General features: G+C 36.4%; 1 protein-coding gene across 1 annotated transcript; it reads right to left on the bottom strand.

The window, feature by feature from the left end:
- Positions 1-472: 472 nt before the first annotated feature.
- On the bottom strand, positions 473-26,399 carry LOC112561933 (carboxypeptidase D-like). Its single transcript, XM_025234801.1, has 27 exons — positions 26,352-26,399; positions 24,617-25,540; positions 23,821-23,963; positions 23,032-23,201; positions 22,791-22,874; positions 22,060-22,394; positions 21,621-21,812; positions 21,023-21,306; positions 20,515-20,614; positions 20,199-20,341; positions 19,411-19,580; positions 18,302-18,705; positions 17,527-17,687; positions 15,338-15,426; positions 12,593-12,821; positions 12,095-12,203; positions 11,801-11,950; positions 11,353-11,524; positions 9,709-9,895; positions 9,162-9,303; positions 8,879-9,007; positions 8,597-8,710; positions 7,884-7,945; positions 7,340-7,471; positions 6,762-6,950; positions 6,207-6,312; positions 473-5,953 (listed from the first exon to the last, which is right to left on the bottom strand). Exons 1-27 carry the CDS (start codon positions 26,383-26,385, stop codon positions 5,661-5,663), a joined length of 5,247 nt encoding a protein of 1,748 aa, XP_025090586.1. The 5' UTR covers positions 26,386-26,399; the 3' UTR covers positions 473-5,660.
- Between the last annotated feature and the right edge of the window lie 211 nt (positions 26,400-26,610).

The following is a 26,610-nucleotide window of genomic DNA, read 5'->3' as shown; positions in this document are numbered from 1 at the left end:
ATGATTAATATATTACTTTACACTAGCATGATATTGTTTTACATGTATATATTATTATTGCATGTATGTTCCTAATTTGTGGAAATTCGTTTATCGCGGCTGGTCTTGGAACCTATCCCCCCCGCGATAAACGAGGGAACACTGTAGCCATAACTGATTTATCTCTTCATAATGTGTTGCCAAGTTGGGTCTACATTGCTTGCTGGTGAACTTTGTTTCTTAATAGATTCTTTTATCCCTCTTCTTGCAGTCTTAATTTTGAATGTTAGTATCCACACCATGTTTCAGCTTTGTTCCCCTTGATTTTGACCTTGTTTTCCTTGCCTTCTAGTATTTTTAGTGATGATACTGCAGTACTTAAATTGTTTGGGTAATAGATACATATACAATATATACATATATAATAGATACAAATTATTGTACAGATAGTCTGTTTGAAAGTTGCCTATCCAGTGAATTTTGGTCCATGAAAGACATTCTCAGATTTGTTTATTATATATTACATAGTTTGTTACTATGTTTATATCCAATGTCACTTGCACAACACACTGACCCGACAATTTTTTGTCCCCAAAAGCTGTGTGATTTTCCTTACGCCATCATCATAAATGCTTTGTGAAACACAACCATATGTTTTGAATTGAATTATTTCGTTATCTTGCTCTGCGTAAAATTAAATATGTTGTTAATATCATCAAAATAGAACAAATGTGACATGTTATTCTGAAGAAAAAAGGGTTATAGTTCACATAAACTTAACTTTTTAAAATTCAAAAGCCCATAAGACTATTTTTTAAACAGAAAAACATAGATCTAACTCAAAATTAAATGTTTGAATTGGATTTATAGAAGCTGTAATTTTTCTTGTGAATAACATGGCATAACACAAACCTCTCACAGTTAGGTGTTTCATGATAATCAAATAAATCTACAATGCATGAAAAAAAAATGTTTAAAAAAAAATGAGAATGCCCAGCTTTCAGGCACTTGGGTCTAATGTACCATTTGTAATCCTACAACCCCTTAAGTCTTGTACTGTAGGCTGTGCAGCAGCCAGGGACTGGGTGCAAGTAAACCACTAGCTGGAAAGACAACATCAAAGCAGTTAGCAAAAATGCTTTCAAAATATTAGTGTAGGTTTAGCTGACAGCTGGGCTTTTAGATATTAAGCTAACAATTTGCACTGCACCCATACCCAGATCAGCGCAGTAGTCTGCTGTGAGGAATGGCCTGATCACTGTATATCAACTTTCTGGTGAGCTGTAGATTTAAAAAAAAAATAATCTGCTTCATCTGGCAACAGTCTTGTAAAACCACACAGAAAAAAGAATGGTGCCCATCCTGATCTGAGTTGAGTATATTAGAAATTGCATATTTTCAGCTGTCCGGTTTCTTAAAATCACTTTAGAGTTCAGGTCTTTATATTCTGTTGCCATAAATGCTTGAATTTAAGACAAATTTAACTTCTCTTTTTAATGACCTCTCTCTCTCTCACACACACACTATTCATAGAAATAAACAGTGGAACAATATACCCTTACATGGGTTTGGCAACTAAATGAAAGAAATGAATACATTACATATCACTAAGCAGTTAACCTTCTCCACCTCTGTTAAAAGTCTCAGCAGTCATGCAGTCTGAAAGTCATTGTGGGGACATTAAGGAATGGAAGTGTACCTTCACAGTGAGGGGCTCAAAACAAGGCAACAACAAATATTTAGGTTTTAAAACTAAACGACAACAAAGCTCTCACCTGTATTCAAATTATATATATAAAAAACATGTCACTGTACATGTCTATCCACACAAATTTGGTAAGGCACTGATCAGTGTTCCAGCAAAAAAGTATGAAATGGTTCCAAAATATGCCACATGATCAAGACCAATTACTCTAAATTGAAACCTGTGAATCTTACAAGCACATATTTTCATGATGTGAACAAACATGTTAACATCTGTTAAGGAATGTTCCAAGTAAAGAATAACTACATCCAATGCCCACATTCCTATGCAGGAATCAACCAAAGGTGCAAAATTCTTTTAGACTGCACTTGTTTATCTAGAGTAATTTTATTTTTCAGACTGGTTGGAAATGCACCCCTTGGTTGTGCTATTTTATGTTAAAATATTTTCATGACTTCAGAGCATTCAAATACACAAAACAGTGGGCAACACAAAAGCAAACAACAGCTGATATTAGTCTATAACACTCAGTAACAAAAAAATTATAAAAAAAAGGCATGGAAAGAAAAAGCACTAGGTGGTTATAGATCAGTGGTTCTTAACCTTGTTTGAGGTACCGAACCCACAAGTTTTATATGCACATTCACCGAACCCTTCTTTAGTGTCCTCACGAATTGCGGGTGTGTCTTGACCTCTGTGGCGGAGGCTCCGCCGAACCCCTGAGACTGACTCACCGAACCCCTAGGGTTCAATCGAACCCCGGTTAAGAACCACTGTTATAGATTATACAATAGCATAGATGTTATGTTTGTATGCTGTACATAAGGACAGAAAAAAACTTTTTTCTGTTGGATAGTAATACAAGTCAGTTTGTGGACAGTGATTTTTATCAAATTTAAGTTACTGATTTGTGTAACTCTTTACCAACAGTTTCAAATAACTTAATTGTTAAATGGGCATATCATCAAAATCTTGTATCCATTTTAGATTAGCAGTGTGCCACTGAGATGTAAAATTAATAATAATACTTATTCTCCCACTTTTTCTGTGGCCTGCTTTTCCCAACAAAATCTAAAGAACACAGCAACCAATCTTTGCAAAGACATAATGACAGCCTGTCATGTTTGACTTAAGTGTGTCAATTTCTGCCACACAGGAAGTAAATAATTAAGTAGAGTTTATTCCTTGGCATGAATTTTTATCCGTTTTGCAAGCAATGATGTGTCATACTCTCTGAAAGTCAAGATCAATTGAAACAATTTGATTTCCATGAAATACTTAAATGCATTTACAAAGACTGTGTCAAATGCATTACATAACCAGTTCCAAATGATGCAACAACAAATTAGATAATTGTATATATGATCTGAAACACACTCTTGTCTTGGAACAGCTTAGGCCAACATCTGTGCCTTGTGCCTTTTTTTTTTTTTTGTAAATGATGGAAACCATAAAGCTATTCACTCTTAGAAATTTATGGGGATCTATCTGGAAAGGAGATAGTAATGCTTATGCAGCTTTGCACTAATATTTGATAATTTTTTTTCAAGATCTTATATTTGCTGTCTGCACATTAAAAATGATTGCATAATCTTTTAACTATTTGAGGCCCTCAAAATTATCAAATCAAAAATTTCTTAGCTATAAGACTCAAGCTCAAGCTCAATAGTTTTATGTCTGAATTCTGAAGAAATACACAGTCCCATTACATCACCACCACCAAAGGGACAATTACCTAAAATATTGGAACAAACATGTTAGCCATCACCAATCATTCATAAATAGTTTAGTATTGATTTGATTTAAAAAATATTCAAACCAAGCCATTAACATCAACCTGTAGTAAACATCAGCAGTGTGGCCAAGGATTCTGCAGATCTATGTATACATCATCACATAAAGCACAGCAACAGAATGGTACTGTTGTATGGACCTAACCATTTGTACATAGGTAACTCAAACTCTTTGAATGTATAACAAAGTATACCATGTTCACCAACATTACTTATACCGTAAATTATCCCTCTAGAGCAGGGGTGGGGGATGTCTGGCGTCTGTAAAATCATTTGACCTGGCCTGGCCAAGGCAACTGCAGGTGGGACTTAAAATTCAATAAATCTAGGACCTTTTTAATGAATCTTTTTTCATAGAAACAAATTTATATTAAACAAATCATTATCATAACATAAATTTTGAGGGATAAGCAAGGAATGTCTATTATGGGATAGGTAGGATACACAAGTACATGACAGGACAGATACATATACTCCTCGTCGGCTGCCCGCAGCCTGTCTGCATGTATTGTGCTGAATCAGAGGAGTCAGTGTAAGGCAGGATTGGGGTGTATATGTTGCAAAGTGTTAACACACTCTGGCAAAACTACAGTGCAACCAATTCTAGCAGGCTAATTTTTAATTTGATAATTGTGTATAGTCTGTGCATTATAGTATGACCCTTTCCCACCCCTGCTCTAGAGCGAAGCATGAAAGCTGAGCAAAGCACTAACATAGCCTAGGCAAAATGCACACCAGCATGTAAAACTCTAGACTGAAACGACCCTGGCAATCAAGCCTTACACCACTATTGGCCTGCTGACGTTTTTTCACAAAACCACCATAGAAATTCATTTAAAAAAATGAAAAAGTTGTAACTATGGAGAAAGGTATTTTGACAGACAGCACCAAAAAAAAAAAAAAAAAAAAAAAAAAAAAAAAAAAATCCTGGAAATAATTAGGCAGGTAAAACATGGAAGAGCTTTTGAATGAATTTGCCAAAATCTGATTTATAATTTAAAAGAAGTCTGTTGTAGCCTTTCTCCCCCTTAACACTACCACTAACTCCCAGGTCAACTCGCTTGACCTCCAGTTGTCTGCAGTCAAATCTGTTCTTACCTAAACACACTTCCGCTGTCTTGATTGACAGAACTTTAAAAGCCTTAACAGCTCCAGCCTTAGGACAATAGCTTTTTTTTTTTTTGTCTTAAAATTCCTGATTTTTGCATACAGAAAGAGTCTTTTTTTCAGGAGGTTGTAATTTCAAATATGTCAGCTACATAAGGATGTGATACAAATAAAGGTGGCAATGGTAGATACGGTGGTTATCTACCAAATTCCATCAAAAATAAAATACTAAAAATAAAAAACTTCATAAGAAACATAAAAACAATGACAAAAATCCAAAAAAGTATGGAAAATGTGTAAGACTTGATATGGCATATGACTCTTCAGCTCCAGTGAGTACAGTTCGTGCCATAACCACACAAGCTGCAGTAAAACCCTGACATGTACATGATCAGACATCAAGCATGTAATACCTCTATTTTTAACGCAACATAAAAAAAAAAATCAGTCACAAAATTTACTTGTGTAACTGAAATTTTGGATTGTTGTAACTAAGGCATACATGGTTCATATATATATATAAAGACTCCTCTGAAATCACATATAAAAAATAGGAAGTGAGCAATATCTTAAGAAAACAGTCAACTTTCATATTACCTGAGCTTCTAATTTCCACCAATACAGAAGGCACTCAGGAAAATGTCTCTCCAAACATTTCCATAATGTAAGAAAGCTATCTCCTACAGGTAGATCACAAAGAAATGGAAACGGAGAGAGGTTTAGGAGATGAAAGACTATACAAAGGCAACGGAAGACCTCGTTATTTGCTGTTTCAATGTTTTCCTTCCTTTTAAGCTGTTTTCATCACATTCTTTATTATATGCAGCAATAAAACACAGGCATGTTCATGTGGGACTGTGAAGGATTTTTACACTGGCTTTAAACAACACCCACTTGAGTGGTGAAATTTTCCCAGGTTTAAAGCATTGCCAACAATTTGCCTTGTAATCTGAAAAAAAATGGAGTAAAATGGACAGAGACTTCTCCATCCTCTAAATCATTTATATTAATATACAGTATCCTGAACACAGCATGATTGTAAAAAGAATAACAAGATTATGTTTACACCTTGAAGGTCACTTTTTTGTAAACAAATGCTTTTCAAATAAACTATGTTCATCTCCATCCTCATCATCACTTGGGTTATCTCTGAAAATATCTGCTGCGCGAGCTTCGGCTTTTGGGGGCCACCCATTAGAACTACTATGACCATGGAAAAAATCTTCATTGCCATTATAATCATCTTCTTCTTCATCATCATCACTATTACGCACAGGACGAAAGCCAAGCTGGTTGTAATGCAGCCTGGACCGATTGCGGACACAAATGACGCCAGTGACGATCATTAGACTCAGGAATCCTAAGACACCTGAGTGACAGAGGGGAAAAAAAAAATGTAAATCTTGAATTAACAAGCAGTAGACAGATTTGATTAAAATAAAAAAAAAAAGCTAGTTCTGAGTTCACTTTCAATTAAACTGAAATTACTAAATTTTCATCAAATTCTAAAATATTACATATTGAGAAAGTTAAAAATGTAAAAATCAAAAACAAAGGCATTTTGTATATTCACAATACCACTAAACTAGATGTATGCAACATGTCAGGGGGACTACACTCACTTGCAATGGTGACAAAGAGGGCAGGGGGCATGCCTAGGATGGTGACGTATGGCTCAAGCTCTACAACCAACTTCACTGCATGCACACCATGCATCACCCTGGCCACCTGGTGCAGAAAATGACATATAGCTTCACGGTCTAGCCCCTTCATGCCATTGTCATGATTCATTTCATGTGACACATGTCTATAGAAGGCCCCATATTTGTTGCATTTTTGCTCACTTGTACTGAAACACCTCTTAATATGAAGTCAAAATCAGACACATCTGATTATTTTCTTTATTCAAAGTTTGCTGGACCCAAGCACCACAAAAGTATGAAGTCATATTATGACAGCCACATTACTGTATTATACTTTGACGTGTAGCATATTAAATACATCATCATCGAAGGATAAATTTGTCTTTTTTTAACCATGTTCATGCAAACAAATGTACCAGACACATCTGTTGGATACTACAAAATTGAGTGTGTTGTATGGCCAGTATGGCTGTTCATATTACCACATGCACTTCAAGGATTGTTATTACTGCATGAAAAATCCATTTGACTCACCTTTTTATTTTCATGGTATCCATCTGCATAGATCTGCAGGTCATACTCTCCTGGTGGAAGATAAAGGCTGTACTGGCCATTGCTGTTGATGTTGGCAAGGATGTTAGACTTGTCGACTTTCACAAAACCTTTGTTCACAGCAACTCCGGTTTGCTTGTTGATGACTTGCCCATATACGCCACGTCGAATCTAAAAGACAAATTAGCAAGAGGTCACTGTACCACAGCAGACAATACCCTGTATGATGCCTCTGGCATGGCATCAAAATCACATTCACAGTTTCATCTGCATTATTTTCAAATATGACTAATATCAAAGCAGATATTCTCTACCTTTGTTACCACTAAATTCATGGCTTAACATCCTGCTGTCGTGTCTTAGCTAAATTTTTTAGAGCAGTGTATCCAATTTTGTAGAGGGCTGAGAAGTAGTGCAGAGAGGGAGAGGAGATAGCCCCCACCCTCACAAAAGCTGGCCCTCAGCTAGCTGATAAGAGGGCTATAAAACCTTTCTCTCCTACAACCATAATGACAAGGGACTACTTTTGTTTTTCTTGATGATTTAGTGTTTTGACTCACCTCAAGCAGAAGGGACATGAGGGGCTGCTGATGCTGGTGCCACATTTCCTGCAGATGGTCAGCTGTTGGGTAACGGCAGCAACCAGCATACACAGTCAGAAATGGGCTGTGGCTTTGCAAATACACATAATCCTAGAAAGAGGAAAATTAATAATGATGCAACTTTACTTATTCCAGAGGGCAATTAGTAGGTAGCAGCTCATAAGGAATTGATTTTTCAACATTTTTTTTTTCCTTTGGTGTATTACAGGTATCTGTGAGAGAAAAGCTGATGTGTTGACATTAATAATTAACCCTGATGACAACAAGCACCCAGCTGAGCTTCACCAAGGAATTAAAAGACGTTCCAGCAATTTTCTGTAAAAGATCTCTGGAACATGGAGAAAAGGGCACATGCACTATAGTCAGTTGTTTCATGCATTCTGAGAAGTCTGCATCTTGGCTTTTGTTTTTTGCTTTAATAAATACATTACCACAAATGTTGAGTGAATTACATTTTTCTCAGAGTCTGTCTTGTAGAAACATAATAGAAACCTAGACTTACCGCAAAGGACCCAGAATGAATTCCTCTCTCAGTGCCCTGGATGCTGCTGCTGTTCACATCAGCTGTCAGGATTACATGCAATACCAGAGCCATTACTACTGGCAACTATACATCTATAGCTATACATCTCGAGAAAACAATAACATGCAGTAGCAAACATAATATAAACAAGTTACGCAAAGTGCCCTAAGCACATCATAGTAGTAGTAATCATCTTCATTATCATTATCATCATTATACAACTTACATCATGCTGTTCCTTGCCTAAAGTCAGGCTCACACTGCTTTACAAATCCTATCTACATTTTTCCAAACTGAAATAATGTCTCATGCGCCAGCCCCCTCATTTCCAGAAAGAGAGAAAAACAAGACAGGGTCTGTGCATAGCATAATCCTAGCTTTACAAATAGACAACATGCAGGACTCAATCAGTTTGCACAAAACTTTGCACTGAGAATTTTTCATCATTTTGTACAGATTTGCACTTTGATAACCTCGCCATCAGCATTTACAATGCTATTTGTAAAAATCTATCATGTCACCAGGTGTGATTTTGGAAAAACACAACATATAATCATGAGGTTTTCAATAACAGGCTGGTTTTTGTGGTACTTTTTTTCAATATTTCGGGTAATCTGGATGAGCACTTAGCTAGGACTTTAAATCTATAAATATCTATGACAAAGCATCTGACCACATTAGAGAGTACTTACTAAGCTTGACGTCACAGAAGCTAGAATCTGGTGCTGAAGGCCTGGTCATGGCATTCATATAGGCAGAAGCCAAGTGCTGGTGAATTTTCAAAGCATTTTCTGGCAATTTGTCAGCTGGAAACAAAAGGCATTAATTAAAATTGCTCTGCTGCATATAATTCATAATATCACCATATGTACATAATACAAAAAGTTACTTGATGAAATTTTAAGGTTTAGATGTTTGCTGACATGGGTATACATGGGTGTGATCAAATTTCAAACCTACATAAAGAGACTTACCACTTCCAGCAGGATAAGTAAGGAAAGAGTTGCCACCCTGAAGGGATACTGCAAGGGTTACAGAGTTTCTATCCAGCCATTTTACAATAGCATCTGTCTCCTTTTCATATTGGATTTCCTCGTGTTTTTCTGGACATAAAAACAAAAAAAGAGACACTGTCATCAACTGCAGCAGCCACCAAGACAGTGGAAAAGACAACAGCAATAACATTTCTAGTGCCATTTTGCAAGGTCATATCTATCAGCAAGGCAACTGATTAGGACAACTGATGTGTATTCTCACCTGGCAACTTAAAACTAGCATCGAGATCAATATTTCTGGGATTGTTGTGACCATTGCTCTTTTGACATTTGCCTTCTGAAGATTGCTGAGCTCCATCGGGGTTTATGGAAGGAATTATGTGCAGGTTTATTTCAAGCAGAAGCTGAAAGAAAGAATATGGTGTTATAATTATATGAACTTAGAATAACAATTTATATTATAAATCTGCAGTAGTAAAAAATATTTTGTCTGTATTCTTTATCACCCAATTATCAAGGCCTATTTATAATGCCCTTGAAGTTCTGTGTGAGCAAATGTAAATGTGCGAGTTACAAGTAAGGTTCACAAGAGTTTAGGTAAGTTACTGTGACATACCAAATTTTTTCAAAAACTCAATTCAGACATATTTTGTTTTATATCTGCATAATCTTTAATCTGGGACAAATGATTTTGCTAATAATTATTGCTCCACATGATCTGTGTGTAATGTCTTTCTATGCATCAAGTGGAAATCAAGGTAGCAGATCAGAAGTTGTTACATGGAAGCTACTCCATCAGTTCAACTCACCTCTTCAATGTATCTTTCAGATAACTGCTCACACAGGGAAATGCTCAACTGCAGCAGAAGTTCTCTCCCTACTGGTTCATCACCATGCATGTTTCCCACCAATAGCACAGAGGGCACCACTCGATCAGTGCGGTTCTTTCCGAAAGAGATCATCCAGAGATCCAGGCCATTAGTAGACTGTCCAATGCTAAAAGCACAGACCAAATTTTTTTTAAACACACTTTAAGTCACCATGTCTGTTGTAATTTTGTAATCAATTTTTCACACACTTTTCATCATCCTAGAGGTCTGAAATTTTCAGCAGTTACTCATTTCCAGTGACAATGCAATATTAAATCATTTCTAGCCGTCTACAAACAGTAAAATAATTTCTTTTTATATTTTCCTCCTTGGGAAAAGTAAAATTTTAACAAGAACTTTAAACATGCAGACTTTATTCCACTTTTGGATAGTTCCTTCCCTTTGATGATTGCATTAAAAAAAAAATACAACAAAAAACCCAAAACATAAAATTAAAAGGCTCATCAAAGCAGTCAAACAGTTGTAGTAAATGTTTGGTACCCAATTAGAGTTAGGGTATTAGAACTACAGGAATCAAGCTGCTCAACAGATTTTCTCTTTTCTAAAATGATGTCACCTAAATGACTCAACCCTTTAGAAATGTGAAAAAAAGTAAAGCGAAAAAATATCAATAACAAAATTCAAAGAGACTAAAAAGTTTAAAATAAAATAATTTAAAATAATTATACACACTTTTATTTGAACTGTACTAAAAATGGGTAAAATAATTTTTTCCTTAGGTCTTAGGATTTTCTTTAAAACATGACTTAAAATATAAATGTGTGAGAGAGACTTTTAATGTTTCTAATGGTTTCTAAATAAAAGTGTTTGTAAAACTATTTCTTTACATATTTTATTTTACGTTGCCCTCAACAACCGATAAAGTGAAGGGGAAAAACGAAAGAGATTTACAGTTTTGAAAAAAATATTCAAGGTAACCAAATGTAACTGTTCCTCCTAAGCTATGTATCACAATGGACAAATGACACATTATTCCCTTTAAAAGGTCAAAGAAGTCCTACTCTATCAGAGTGAATGCCAAATTGGAACAAAAGCACTTTAAATTGTGCAAGATTATTCATAATGCATGAAAACATAACAAAAGAGCTAAATCAGGTTTTAATTCTCAGCAAGGAGCATACAAGAACAAACAGGCCTGCAGGTTTATCCTGTAAGTAGCAGACAGTGCGTGACAAGAATAGAGCAAGGGAACAATAGTATGGAAAAAGGTTTCATTGCATAAACATCTCAATAACAAGACCTGGATTATAACAGGAAACTGAAGTGAAGAATATTTTTTAAATAATTCACAGGTTTCACAGTTTCTGTACCAAATTTCACTAACATGAAAAACAGAACATTTTTTGTTTTAGGTAAAGGTTTTAGGTAAGGCTCTATCAAAATATGAATCTGTGTCTTACTCATCCACTAAACAATAAATTCAGCAAACTAACAACTTTGCTTTTAATATTTAGCAAATTATTCCACTTATGATCTATGTGCAACATAAAACATTAACACAAATTAATGAGAAGATGAAAAGGCATAAGGTGAAATGTGAAATGAATTCTTTTACAAACTTACCTTATAAGGTTGGCAAACTTTGAGCATCTAGATGTGATGTTGCGCAGAAGGGCAACCATGGTGTTGTATTCATGATAGCTAAAGGTGACATTCTGTTCATGCACCAGACTGATGTTCAGCTCCACTGCTTCATCAGGAACAACTCTCACTTGTTTGGTTACACTTTCAAACCCTGCAGCAAAAATGACATGTTCACATCATGAAACCACTGAATAATTACAATAAAAAAGCAGAGAAACCACCAGATTCCAAATTTATGCAGTGACTCTGCACTGTACCTATTAAAGTGTTGCATGTATGAAGGAATAGTATAGACACAACTTTTATTTCATCAGATAGGTGTCTACAAACTTTGAAAGCAGAAACAATTCTGGCTTCTATTATAGTCTACCATCTGCTGTAATTTTATGTTATTTTTATTTTAACAAAGATAACATAAACAATGTACCTTTTGAACTAAAGGTAACAGTGTGAGAGCCGTCAACTGCATGCATAAAATATCCTGGTAATGTCATAGGCTGAACAGTCATGCTGTCCAGCTGAACAGTGTAGTCTGACACTGGATGGCCTTGATCATCAGCAACAGAACCATATATACCTGATTGAAAACAAACATGGAAAAGATCAGCAATTAAAACAACACCCTGAAACACAAAAAAGCTTGCAAGAAAAGTTGTCTTTGATAAACAGACCAAAAATATTGCACAAAGGAAAAACCAAGGAATGAAAGTCATCCTTCTACCTTGTCCTGAACGCTGAAGAAAACTGAGAAGTGCAGGAAGGGATTTTTGCCAGATTGTAGGAAGTTGTGAGGCTGGTGGATATTTGCAGCACTCAATATAAGCACTCACCTGAAAGCAAAATTGGGTATGAATGAACATTAGAATGAAGTAATACACTATTTTCTCTCTTTACCACCTTTTGCAAAATTCTATAAAATATGTTTGGAAAATGGATGAAAAAAATAAGAGGTATGTAAATATCATAGAAGATACACGTGCTACAAAAACTGAACTATTAGTACTACTTTTACTAAGCACCATGGCCAATGGGTCTAAACAGACTTCAGTGGTTTTTTTTTATATATATATACATTATATACTGGGAAAATAATTTACGATTACAAGTACAAGGGGCCCGGAGAGGTCTGATCGGCGGCCCTGTGTAGAAGTGAGGTGCAGAAATCTGTTTCTACAGTTTAAAAAACAAAAAAGCAAGACAGTATGATAACACTGCATACCATGTGCATGCGGTACTGTGAGTACAGTGTGTCAGCCATTGCAACTGCTCCAGCTGGGAGATCAGCTCCATGAACAACACCTGATGGGATGTCATTGCTACACTTTGTGCTGTTCATGCTTTGGAACTTGTCGACAAAGGCATGAGCCAAAGACTGGAAGACATCTTCATCTTCTGTGAAGACTGTTGTGTGGTCATCAGTTTCAGACTGTCTCACATTCCTTGGAATCCTTAAAAAAATGAGAAAAGCATTATTTATTTTCTGAAGTTTATCAATTTATTTAGATTCAGAATTTATGCTCTGGCTGAAAATTTCCTGGTTTAATTTCAACCCCATAATCAATATTCCCACAGCTCCTTTGGGAGAGAAAAATATAAAAACAACTACATGTAAATTTAACTTTGATACTAACAAAACCGCCAAAGCAACAATGGTTGTCTCTGACATGTTCTTTTTGATCATAAATTTTTTAATATTGTGGTTTTCATCCACAATTTGATGGCTGCAATTTGCCATTGCTTTTGAAAAACTCTCACGATTTAGTGAGTGATTTGAATCAAGCTGTTTTTTCCCCCCATTCTGCTCTCTCTTATCAGTCATTTGCACTTTCTTGTGGCTATACTTGGACAAAACTACATATCTAGGACTAGCCCTGTCAAAACAACTATAATTACTTTTACTCCATGACTGGAAGTAAAACCACTTGTGGCGATTAATAAGTTATCATGTGTTATGCTTTGTAGAAAAGATCTAGGGCTTTTGTTGCTTTTTGGTTTTTCACCTGGAAGTTGCCTTTGTCAGTCATGCTTGTTTCTGTTCTAATATAGCTCGTTTGAAACAGTTTCAAATTGTTTGATGGTTGAATGCAGCATGTTAGACCCCTTTTGTGATAACTACCATCAAATGAAATCATTACATTAAGAGGACAGTCATTGCTGGAGGCATCATCTTCATTATCATCAGCATTGTCACACACAACTTCAGCTGATGCCCTTTTCACAATTTCACTAACGTTAACATGAGCTGTGCCAACCTTCTTGGCTATTATTTTGAAATGAGTTTTGTGATGCATGCCAGGAAATAGCTGAAAATTTGTTCCCAGTTCTATGACCATGGCCAAGAACACGGAAACAAGGTACCACAGGATTATTCCCATCAAAACCTACAGTCACTTTTTCATTTTCTTGTAATTGTGAGCATTAATATTTCTTGGCAATAAATGGGCAGTCCTGATATATAATATTAATTTGTGTTGAATAACCCCTCCTATCTTGAAAAAAGAAAAACCCAACCCCAAAACCTTAAAACTGCCTGTAGCACCACATTCTGTGCAAGCGAATACAGCAAAAAAACTGACCAAAGTTTTCAACTTAACAAAACATTATTCTTTTGTGCTACTATTTTCTACTTAATTCTTTGTTCTATTTTTCTCTTTTAAGAGCATTAGTTTTTGTCTAAAACTCCTATGTCATTGTATTAGAAAAGTTGACAAAGTCATCAGAAACATATGTTGTAGAAATGCTTGCTGTCTCAAATATATCATGTCACATTTGGGTTCAGGTCTCTTATTTAATCGGGCAAAAAGCTTTTCATCTCTGTCTTTTGAGACAGCTTTTCTGAAACCAAAGAAGTGCTTGTTCGCGTTTGTTTTTTTAGCTTAAACTTTTTTTAAAAAAAAAAATTTTGGCCAAAATGCACCATGATCTTGTGTGCAGTAGAGAAAAGGTATTTTGTTGTTCTGCCGCAAAAGGAAGTGGTTGTCGCTACAGGTAGATCAGATTGCACCATTAGGCCTTTTTTTCCTTAAACAAGAAACTACTTAGTGAAAAGTGACTTAGAAAGTGTGGACATGGCTTCAAGACTATTTACCGCTTGGCTCTTCAGTTAAGACAATAATGTAGGGGAGGAAATGAAGTATGACAGTATACACTTTCTCTAAGGTATGCAACGTCAGGATTAACAAGATAGAAATGCGTGTAACCAAGGCTCAAACATTAGTTGGACAGAAAGTTACTGAGAGTAGATGTAAAAATGGATTTTACTGGACCTCAAAACAGATATTTTCAACAGAAGTATATCATAATCTGTTTTAATATGTGTAGTAATTTGCACATTATGCTTCCACTCAGACCATAAACTTGTTTGAGTAATGTCCAACTGTTTGAGAGCTTTGAATGGATCCATCTTGCAACCTGATTAATACTGAGCTAGCCAGAAAACTTGATACCACTTCTGCCACCATGTAATGTGCTGCAATCAGCTGTCAAACACTAAACACTTGAGCATTCAACAGTTGAATAAACTATGTTTGTTCCAATCAACTTGTATTATAAAAACAGAAGACAATATGGCTCACAATGAAAGGCTAAACTACAAACAGAAAAAGCCCTGGATCTCCTCCACAAAGCATAATGTGCTAATCACTACAAAATATGTCAAAGTATGCAAATCTGATGTCATCTCAAATTTGATTATGACATCCTGAAATCGATATCTTCTTGAGTTGCCTTAAAGATAAAAGTTGTTAAAAGTAATGGAAAAACATCAGCTACTAAAACTTTTTGCTAGAATGTTGTTTGAGAATCCTGTGGAAGTTATGCTTTCAATTAGAGCACGCTACCTTAGAAGTTGCAAGTCATTCAGGATTATGAAAAATCACCACAAACTGTGCAAGCATAGAACATGAAATAACATATTAAAGTGAACTTCTCCCCATTACACACAAGAAAATATGAAAAAACATACGTTACAAAGTAGCCTCCAGATCCCAGGCTGAGAACTGTTTTGAACTTGTAGCTGGAGATCAAACTCACCAAACGCTTGACCAAGGCATCCTTCCCAAAGAAACATGTTTGTAAATGGAATGCATTCTTCCCTTAGTAATGACAATGCATGGTGTAAAACTATGTGAGATCTTTTCTACCAAGTCTGCCCTACAAGTAGAAAGTGCTCACTGAGGTGTAAATTTAAGGGTGATTTCTTGGTTTTGTATATATCTGATGAATATGGTAGGCAAATTTGAAAGGATAACAGCTTCACATGAATTTAAAATGTCAGTGAATATATCTTTTGGAAGAACATCAATGTTTTAAATTGACAAAACCCTTTTTAAATCTAATATTCAGCTAAGCATGCAATATTGACTGAATGAAGGTATTATGGTTACATATAAGTGCATGTGCACATACAGGTACACTTATAGGGCAACAGCAACCCATCAATGAATCAGTCAAGATGCCTAATCTGGAATGGTTCAGCAAACACTGTCAAAGACTGTGCTTCAAGAAACCTTCGAGAGGTCAATGCAAAGGTGGTGAGAAGCTGAACTGGTTCACAGACATGAAGTAGTTGTCCCAAGCAACACCTGCTCACCATTCCTCAAGACAGGCCTGAGTGGCAGGCCTTATCAGCTGCTGTGTCTATCCATGTGTTCCTCCCAATGACCAGTACCCGTCAAGGCAAACATGAATGAATAAATCCCAACCCCCTCTACACACACACACAAACCTCTGACACAAAAAGTACATTCATCCCTTCATTGGTACTAACTGATGAGCTATTATACTGGCTGTCAGAGACAGCAAATGAATAGACACAGCATCTGACACTGGCACTGGCCCTCAATCCAGTTCTCTGCATTTGTCTCTTTCTTGATAGCACAGTTCACATCTCTGCACTTGGAAGCTGTTTTGGATTTGCTTTTCTTTTCTTTATTGAAGCCCCTCCTATTGAAGCCCTAGGATGTTGTTCATGACCGAGGGCTGTTCTTCCTTTGATGCCCTAGCATTTTCTGGGCTGTTGACAGTAGCACCTTTCTGATGTTTCCAGTGAGGATGTCTACATCTCAATCCATGTTCAATGTCAAATTTATCTCCAACTTAAGCCTTGATGATTTCTGCAATGTTTGAGTCTTGCAGCTTCTCCCAATCATAGCAAATCTGCTGGGTGTTTGAGCATTACTTCACTCTTGGCTTCGACTTCAGGCTCATTAAGACAAGGTCATGGTCACTGACTATGTCCACACCTGGACATGCCCTTGCCTAGGCCTTGCTGATGCTGATTTGAAGTGTCGAAGTCACAGGATGAAGCTGATTTGGTTGTGAACCAAACAACTTGGAGAGTGCCAAGGTGCCATCCTGGATTCCTTATGGAGGTGATGGTTTGTGGTGAGTCAATGGCTCTGTGCAAACTCTAGGAGTCTTAAGCATCTGTTGTTGGTTTCACCTATTGTTGCTGCCCATTGTTGGTGTCTGGGCTGACCTTGGCACACCAGTACAATGAGGATGTTCTTTCTGGGTACTACTTTTAAAACCCTTCATTATCTTCATGGTGGAAGCATAAACTTGGACAGTGGTGGCATTTTGAGGCATGGCAGCTATGTGAATTGGGATCAGTCTACCAAAAATACTACTCAACTGCATGCAAGGAAGCCCTTGCCATGCTTATGTTTACTTCCCTCCTCCAATGCACCAGAGCCTGTGGCCTTTGTCAGTTGCTGTCTTCCCAGACCCTGGTCATCTGACCTGCCAGTCCCACATGTGTATCTTTCTAGCTCATGGGTAACTTTTCACCTTTCCACACTGATGTCATGTGTTGACTTACTATATACCAATGGAAGTTCCTTCTGTCACCTTTATTGGTGGTTTAGTTCCAGTTGCATACTTTTTGCACTCTCCACCCTGCAGCTTGCAAGTAGGGCACACAGCTGCTGATCTGGGCCTCCAAATATTGTAGTTCATATTTCACAGGTGACAAATTATGAGGTATCACTCATCAAGAATCTCTTCTTCCCTCTTCTCAAACAGTGAGATAAGTGTGAGGGTAAAGCAATTTCAAGTTTCAAAAGAGAAGAATAACAGCAAGCTGTTGCTCTTCTTTTATATATACAACCACCTTAAACATTGCAAAACAAAATGTCAGCAAAGTGCCTTTACCTCATTTTTTACAAGTTGATTGAAGGAGGAGCCATTGTATTTTTCGCCCCTACAGTCTCCAAGAACAGCTCTGGACGGTCCTTCCACATTCAGCTGAGGAATAATGTGAATGTATGATCTGTTGATAATCTTCTTAATTTCTGGCTGTTCAACACTGTACCCTGTACAAAACAACCATTCAGCTTTACTTCTGCATCTTAGCATTAACTAAAATTCTAGTTAGTTAAAGGAAAAAAATATTCACAGATTCAGTTTTATCATATAAATCAAATGGTAGAGATTTAATCTCAGTAAAGTAAAAAATTGTATCCCAGTCAAGCTCTAATAAACACGTCTCAATAAGCTTAGCTAAAACTATTAAGAGTTGTTCTGCTACATTTTAAAGGCTCCACATCAAATTTAAAATAAAGAACTTTCCAAAACAATAAGGAGCTATTTTGCAATATTTTGTTAGCTCTGTATAAAATTCAAAATAAAAAGAACTTTCATTTCACATTTCCTTAATAACCAATTAAAAAAGACTGTTATATCTGATTAACGCTATGAAGCAAAAGAGAAAACTTATAATTACACTTCTCTACTTCTAACATACAAACAATTGATAAACAATGATATTCTCATAGATTCTCTAAAACACATAAATGCACATAAGAAAAAAGGAAAGAAAGAATGAAAACTTGTTACTATTGGGTAAACAGCTTGATAAAGTCTAGAATACTGTGATAGACAAAGACACTTAAAGCTACTAAACAGATTTGTTTTTGACTGACAGTACCTGTTGTAAGATGACGAGCCAACCTCAGAAGAATCTCAGTTCCAACAGGTTCATCTCCGTTTAATCCACCAATCAACAATATGTGAGGTTTCACATTATTGTAATCGAAGCCAGACCCTGACATGCTGAACAGAATTAGTGTCTTCCCTTGTCTGGTCATGTACTCTGTGCTATACTGGGTGAAAGAAGGGTAAGTCTTTGCCAGATGTTTAAACTCTGTTTGAAGGTCATCATTAGAAAAGTATTTGGTTTGAGCCATGTTAGCAGCAATGTCAAAGTCAAAATCTTTAGACCAGATTTCTAGGTTTCCTTTAGATTCCTTTAGAAGTTTAGACTGAAGAGTGAAGTTGACAAGCGTTGCAGCCCCATCTGAGACAGTGACTTTGAAACTCTGAGGAAGGAATCTGAGGAAAAACAGTTCACAGTGTAATGAACACATTTGCTTGAACAACACTTCTTTCAGAAAAATATGGGTTCTTTGATACTGCTCACATTAATGATAAGACTGCTTCTGCTGTATTCAGGTCCTAGTCAATGCATATCTTCCCAAACTGCTGCAATCCTTCCAGACAATGTCTTTTGTTCTACATGGGAATCGGTCATTTGCTTTTGTAGGTCCCACTATTGGGAGTTCAGTACTCCTCCTCCTTTGTTTATACTTACAGGATTAAAAGTTAGATGTAAGAATTTATTTTTTCTCTTATAACTGGTGTGCTAGTTGATTTTTATCCACCTACATCTCCTTCCTCCCCAGTCTTGCATGTTTAGTCTTCTTGCATTCTTTTTCATTTTTGTTACTGTTTCTTACATACCTTACATATTTTTAAACCACTGTACAACATTTGAAACTTCTATCATTATTGACATAACTATGAACATCATTGAAAAATCTACAGATAAAGATATTTTGATAAAATGAAAATAATATGAATCTCAAATAATTCCGAAGCATTTTTTTTAATCTCAGACAAAGTTACTGAAGAATTTTCATAAGGTGCATTTTTTTTTATGTACGAGCATCTATATCTTTGTGCAAGTGAGCTCTGTATATGTTTATGTGTGTATGCATGAGAGAGAGACATCTATAATGAGAACATCAAATCCCCTACCCATCTGCATTAGCAGTAATGGTGTAATTGCCAGGGGCTAAGAGTCGCCAGTAGTCTCCAGCAAGGGCAGATCTTATGGTGTGATCGATGCCCTCCACTGTAATGGTGGCATTGGCAATACCTTGATTAGTCTCTCCATTCATTACAAAACCCTTCACTCCTTTATGAACCTGATTACATGAAAAAAAAAAAAAAGATGATTTTCTTGACATTGGATTTTTTTGTGTTAAAATGCTCTTTGTGGCAAATCTAGAGATATATTTTTATTCTTATTACAAGAAATATTGTTTGTGCAATTCTCTACTAAACTTTCAATGATTTTTTTTCATAATAAACTTCCATGTCTGGATTAGCACTACAGGTAAAAAACTACACAATTGTTTTATTTGTATATTCATCTTATCAAACTTATTGAAGGCTAGATAGAATCAAGTGACTCAAATATGAGTGCATAAAACTACTCCATCAATGAAGCACAAGGATCTGATGCCTGTATTCTGGAAAGGAGTCTATACCTTGTTGCTTATAATGTAACAATAGTAGTTCGATGTGGCATAGTGGCAAGAATTCACTTTTATCAGAAGTGAGAATTTAGGTCAATCCATATGTAACTAGTCTCCACAACTAATAATAAAAAAATCACATTTTTGTAATAAAATAATAACTGCATGGTCTGTTAGCAGGCTTGAATTTAATGATAGCTTCATGTTTGACTTAGGTTAGCCCATAAACCATTGGTAAAACATCTGTCCCACTTCTCTTTCTTTTCTGCTGTTTGAACCACAAACCTGTCCCATGAAGACCAGCAAAGAGAATTTATTGGCCTGCCAGTATGAAGGTAAGCGGTCAGCATTTGGGAACTTAGTGCATCCCATCTCTATGGTCAGCTCAAAACAATTAGTGTGTAGATAATTCCAGTCCTGCATGCCTCCTGAATGTAACAAAAGAAAATGTATAGAAGTCAAAGCAGACTGATATCCTAGACTAGAAAAGCAAAACATGCATGTCTCTCATCTTTCACCCCATCTCTGTTTCTCATGTTCTCAAATGCTTCTTGTATGAGTGAGTGTGCCAGGGACACCCTGGTCTGTATGTGCCCCTCACCATCAACACTGTACCATGCAGCACCATTTGTGATGCCATCCTGGAAGTACTCGCCACTGATGTCACTGCACGGATGCCCTTCATGCATGGTTGAGTGGGCCTGGACAGTAAGATCACACATGTACTAAATCAACTCACAACTAAAACAAAGAAAAATTAAAAAAAAAAAACATCGTATTTGAAAGATTTATGTAAAGGGAAAAAACTAAATATTGTATGAACATTAATATCTTCAACAAACCATTTTAAATGTTTAAGACAAAACAGAAAAAAAAATCAGCATGATCGGCTAGCAATCTGAAAAGCCTAACAAAATTATTTATGGTTGGACAATTTTATATGTTGATTTGTATAGCAGTTTTAGAATTAACCAGGCAGAGATGTGAAACTGGTCTGGAACCAGTGATCAGCTCTGCAATCAAGAGGGACAGATTGGCATATGGTGCCCTAGCTTAATCCCAAACTAAAACAATTTTTTAAAAAAAAAAGGCTCATGCTGGTCTCTTACCAGTGAGTAAGCTTCAGCAAGAATACGGAATGTTTCGTCATCAGGAGACTTGCTGTAAATGCTTGTACCTGCAGGGGAGTCATCATATGGGAAATTGGCAACAAGTGATCCTCCATGCAGATTTGCAGATAGAACAAAAGGTATGGATGAAGCCCATTTCATGACAGCAATGGTTTCTGTTTCATGGTGGATATTAATTCCTTCGTTCTTAAACTGGTCAGGAAAGTTGCGGTTGAGGTCAATATCATGAGCATTTGTTCGTCCAATAATCCCCAAGATATCACCTGAAAAAGAGTAGAGATGGTCAGCAAAATCAGCACTTACTGCGACAGTATGTGAAGTTTACAGCAAAATAGCTCATTATATTTTTCCATTAAAAGATACTTAGTGAGTGCCAAAAGTTATGCTTAGATAAATAAATCTTTCTTTCATCCCTGTGTGTTTTATACATTTTTGAGTTCACACTTAATAACATTATAAAAAAACTGCTGAAATACATCTTCACATGACACATACATACAAAACTTGTTCTGTATTGAAATAATGTGTCTGACTTAGAAACTATTTTAATTATTCATATCTACAAGAGCACACTGACCTTCTTTAGCCTTTTCATAACCATCAGGGTTCATACTAGGCATGATGTGAATACGAGTGTTGTCAACCAAGGAAGTAAGAAATGTGTTGGTCCCATAATTATCACAAAACAGCTTCAGAAGCATCAGCAGCATCTCTCGCCCCACAATTTCATTACCATGCATGTTGCCTATGTATTTGAATTCAGGTTCACCTGAAACAGATGCCATTGCTACCCTCTAAGCTTAAAGATAATTGCACAATGAAGATAGGAAAGATCTACATGCTGCTATAAAGTTCTAGCTGTAATGAATTTGTTATTCAAAACTTTTGAGGAACTTAACATTCACAGACATTTTCAAGAAAAGGCAAATGCACTATGACATATCTGTTATTGCCTCCACCTTAATGGTGTTACACAAAAGTTGCACCTTTTTTTTCTTAAATTAACATATGCTCACCTGCTTCATGCATTCCTGGATTATCTGACACTTCCATCACCCACAGTTCTCTGCCCTGAACAGATGTTCCTATAGAATACAATTTAGTAATATTTTTGCATTTCTGATGGAGGTCATTTAAGAAAGTAGTCATATCCTGATAGTTGTGATGCCTGAATTCGGTGGGTTCCACGAAACTGGTCTTGGCACGGTGATTATAGTCATGAAGACTGTTGATGACATCAACTAAGTCATTTAATGCAGAGGCACCATTCACTACCAGTGCAGGTGTAGGTGACCCTTTCCTCTCATCAGTCACAGAAGATGGTGTGTTGATCTCATGTCCAGAGTCATTCCTGCAAATTGAATCAAAACAGTGAACAGGTTTTTAGAGATATGATTTATAATGACAGAAGCAAGAAAAGTATTTTTCAATAGCAAAGGAATATTTCTGTGTCAATGTAAAGAAGCAGAAAGTGACTGGCTACTCTGCTCCTGTGCCAGTGTCTGCAGATTGCTAGAATAATCATTCAAATATTTATAATTTGCTTAATATGAGATTGTTTATGAACAAGTTTTTTTTTTTTTTTGGTAAATGAAGTGTATTTTATAACAAAAAGCATTTATGTTCAAAGTGCTGCCTGCACGATAAAATAACAGCTTGTCTGATAACATTTTTAAACATTAACATGCAGAGTGCACATCAATTAAAAATAGTTTTGCACAATTTGACTTTGGATTAATCTTTTTACCTGCTACTTCTTTTTAGACGAAGTTCAATTGTGACTCCCTTCCCTGAAGGAACTATCACGTCTGCTTGCACTTCCTCCACATATCTTGAAAAACGTAAACATGACAAATTTAATAAAAGATACTGACCACACATACCCAAAAATTCTTGGATTATCCCAAATATCCCATAAACACTAAAACTAATGTTCTTTCACTCACTAGATGTCACTTTATAGTTCCTAGTTATTATAGCTGACTCACCCTGGAGCAGTGGCTCGTACCGTGTACTTTCCAGGAACAAGCAAACGCCAAAAGTCACCAAACTGAGCACATGTAACATTGTGGTTGATTCCATCAACAGATACAATGGCATTAGAAATGCCTTTCCCAGTCTCTGCATCTTTCACAAAGCCATTCACACCGATGTGCACCTGTCACAATGTAAAGCAATGTATTTAATATCCATATACATCTACTTAACATATTAAGAATATTTAAACACTAAATATACAGATCTGAACACTTTTACCAGAAAAATTATAGCTTTTGAAAAACAAAAATACTTTGATTTGATATGATCTTATCCTGGGTGATTCTCAAGCAGCAAGACTGCATGCATACAGTGAAACAATAACACCATACTAAAAAGTAAGAACATAAAAAGAGAAACATAATGACATACTGCTTCTGAGGGCCAGATTAAGTGGCCTGAATGTTTCCCCCTTGACCCTAAATAAGTGACCTCTGCCAAAAGAAAACTGGTCTCTTGCTAGACAAAACTGATCCATGCCAGGATCAAATTGACTCAAGCCAGGACCAAATTATCTACTGCTGAGAGATGAACAAAACACCAATGACAGAAGTTGACTTTAACATCAAACACTGCCAGCAAAGTCATGCATTGTTCAAGCTGTGCATGTGTGTATGCATATATATATAAATATACATATTTATAGTCAGAGACAGAGACAAACAGTGACAGTTACACAGACAGCATTTATTTATTGTTCCCATGTATAGACTGAATCCAACAAAACAAAATATGCTGACCATTTCAAGATAAGCAAGAAGTGCATCACGGTTGTTTTCCCACTCTTGTGTAAGCTGGTCAGCCTTGGGATACTTGCAGCATGACAGTTCGAGAGTGATCTCAAAGCAACTGCTGTGTATGTAGTTATAGTCTTCCATTCCACCTGTGCCCACAGAATGACCTTTTCTGTACCATTCATGATGATAATGATGGGCTTAACTCATTAACAATTCAAATATTATTAAACATTTTGTTTAAATCAAATATGTCACCAAAAGTCATAGCAGCTACAAGGATAGTTTGAAGAGTGACAATGGATACTCATATCAAACCTACTTTGCATATATAACTATGATAACAGTGAAATTCAAGACATAAGAGATCAAAGAGGGCATAGCCTAATAGGTGCTGCATCTACAACCACAAACCAACAAAGCTTGTATAATGTTCTTCTTTCATATTTTCATAAATGAGAATCAAAATTTAAAAAATGTCTTATTTTGGTTTGCTTCCTATACAAAAAGCACATAGTATATCTGGAATTTTATAAACAGATATTCAAATACAAATAGGATACAAAAATTTATCAGATGACCAAGATTAGGGCAGTAAGACTGAGAGACAAATATGTCATGTTTTTAGGAAACACCACCGCTCCAAACTGAAGAAAAGTTCTATCCTAAACTGCAATTTGTATTTGGCAATGAAAGTTCTGTTGATATGAAGTGTGCAATCATCTGTTGCTTCCATTACTCAATTGTCATATAAAGGGTTATGATTATCTATAAAGATTCAAAATTCAAAAATGCCACATACCTGGCACATCATACCACCGGGCACCATTAGTTATGCCACCAGGAAAAGAATCATCGGAACAAAGATTACCTTTATGCATTGTTTTGTGGGTGTTTGCGTAAGTATGTGCTAAAAGACGAAAAACACTATCATCAGGAGCAGCACTTTCGAATCCAGTCAACTGATGATTTCTTGAATCATCAAAGGGATAACTTGCGACCACACTTCCACCATGCAAGTTTGCTGATAGCACGAACGGGTTGTTTGTAACCCAGTCCATAATCGCCTGAGTTTCTGGCTGTACAACTTTTGACTCGCTTCCGGAGTCAAACTGATCTGGAAAATCTCGATTTAAATCTATGCCATTTGCGTTAGCCCTACCCTCAATTCCAGAGCAGTCACCTTCTTCAGAATGTTCAAATCCATCAGGATTCATTGTTGGCATGATGAAGATATTAGTACTATCCACGATCGACGTTACTTTTTCATCGTTCCCGTATTGTTCAAGCAAATATTGAATCAGATAGATAAGCAATTCTCGCCCAACAGCTTCATTTCCATGCATGTTGGCAATGTACTTAAACATAGGTTCTCCTGCTTCTGTTTCGTTTACATTATCAGTTATCTGCAGAGCCCACAACGTTCTGTTCTGTGAACTGGAACCAACCCGATGAAGTTTTGTCAACGACGGATATTGGCTGTTTAAGTTTGTCAGTAAAGCTTCTAATTCATCTTGGTGATGATAACGTGAAGTGTCTATGTTTCTTTTGGTCTTGCTCCTTGGAATCCCACTCACCCTTAAATCAAACATTACAGAAGATACGAGCATTACTAAGAACATATTGAGCACTGCCTGCTCCGCTGCCCTAGTCGTTGCCATCTTGGCAGATGTTTTTTCACCTTCACCTTCGTGGTCACTGGTAAGGGGAGTAATCCCACTACTTCCTGGAGAGCAAATTATAATTACAATTATAGTTTTAATTTAGTAAATGAGTTGTTAAGAACGAGTTTTTCATTGTGAAAATTTCTTTCGCACAGCAGAGATATACAAACTAGGACACATTACTATTACTGAGTGATTTACCCTTAGATAAAAGCATACAGCATGAACTTGTATTACGGGACTGCTTGCAGACGATTTTTTTCCCCCAAGTTAACTGCTAAAACGAGGCATGAGACTACAAAGCTTCCGGTTTAGTCACATTCTTTGTTTAGGCTACAAAACTCTTAGTGCCGATTGCTCATAGTTCATGTTAATTGGCTTGGTCCCACTCCCCCCACACATACACAATGCATGGAATCTCATATGTGAAACTAGAGGGGTGAGCAGGAACTAGTCAGTCTATCGGGGAACAATACAAAGCAGCTTCAAAACAAAGCGGTAAAGACGACGAGAGAGCTTTCTTACTAAATGTGATTCAGGAAATCTTAGTTCAGAAGAGGTGCTTAAATTTATTCACAGTATTCGATTCTCCTAATTGGTCTTGTGAAAACCCTTAAATCTGAATTTTAAAATGCTTATTCATCTTGTATGACAGTTCTACACAAAACAGAATTGGCTCTATAGGTGTCAAAGAATAAACAAATATTCATAAACGACAGAGCTTGTGAACAACAACAACAACAACAACAACAACAACAACAACAACAACAACAACAACAACATACGTTTCTCTGCGAATTACGTGATGTGTTGTTGTTTTGTATAATAGCAGTTAGCCAATATCGTGTACTAAACCAGCCAAATTTTCTCTACCTTGGTATACTAAGACCAGTGAAAGTTCCTTCATATCTTAAGATTTCCTTTCGGTCCTTAAGATTTCCTGGCTATTTCATATCCTTCAAAACATCCTGATGTCATGTCCCTTTCCTCTTTCTTTTACGCACGAGGACCGTTCTGGTCCATATTTTGCTTAAAGTTTCGTACAAGTCTATGAAAACTTTCCACAGAACTTGTATTACAGTGTCTTCATTGGCCATCGAATCCTTTAATAAAACAACACCTGTTCTATGAG

This window comes from Pomacea canaliculata, linkage group LG4 (genome assembly GCF_003073045.1).
Source record: "Pomacea canaliculata isolate SZHN2017 linkage group LG4, ASM307304v1, whole genome shotgun sequence".
NCBI lineage: Eukaryota > Metazoa > Mollusca > Gastropoda > Architaenioglossa > Ampullariidae > Pomacea > Pomacea canaliculata.
This window is presented reverse-complemented; position numbering and strand designations above follow the sequence as displayed.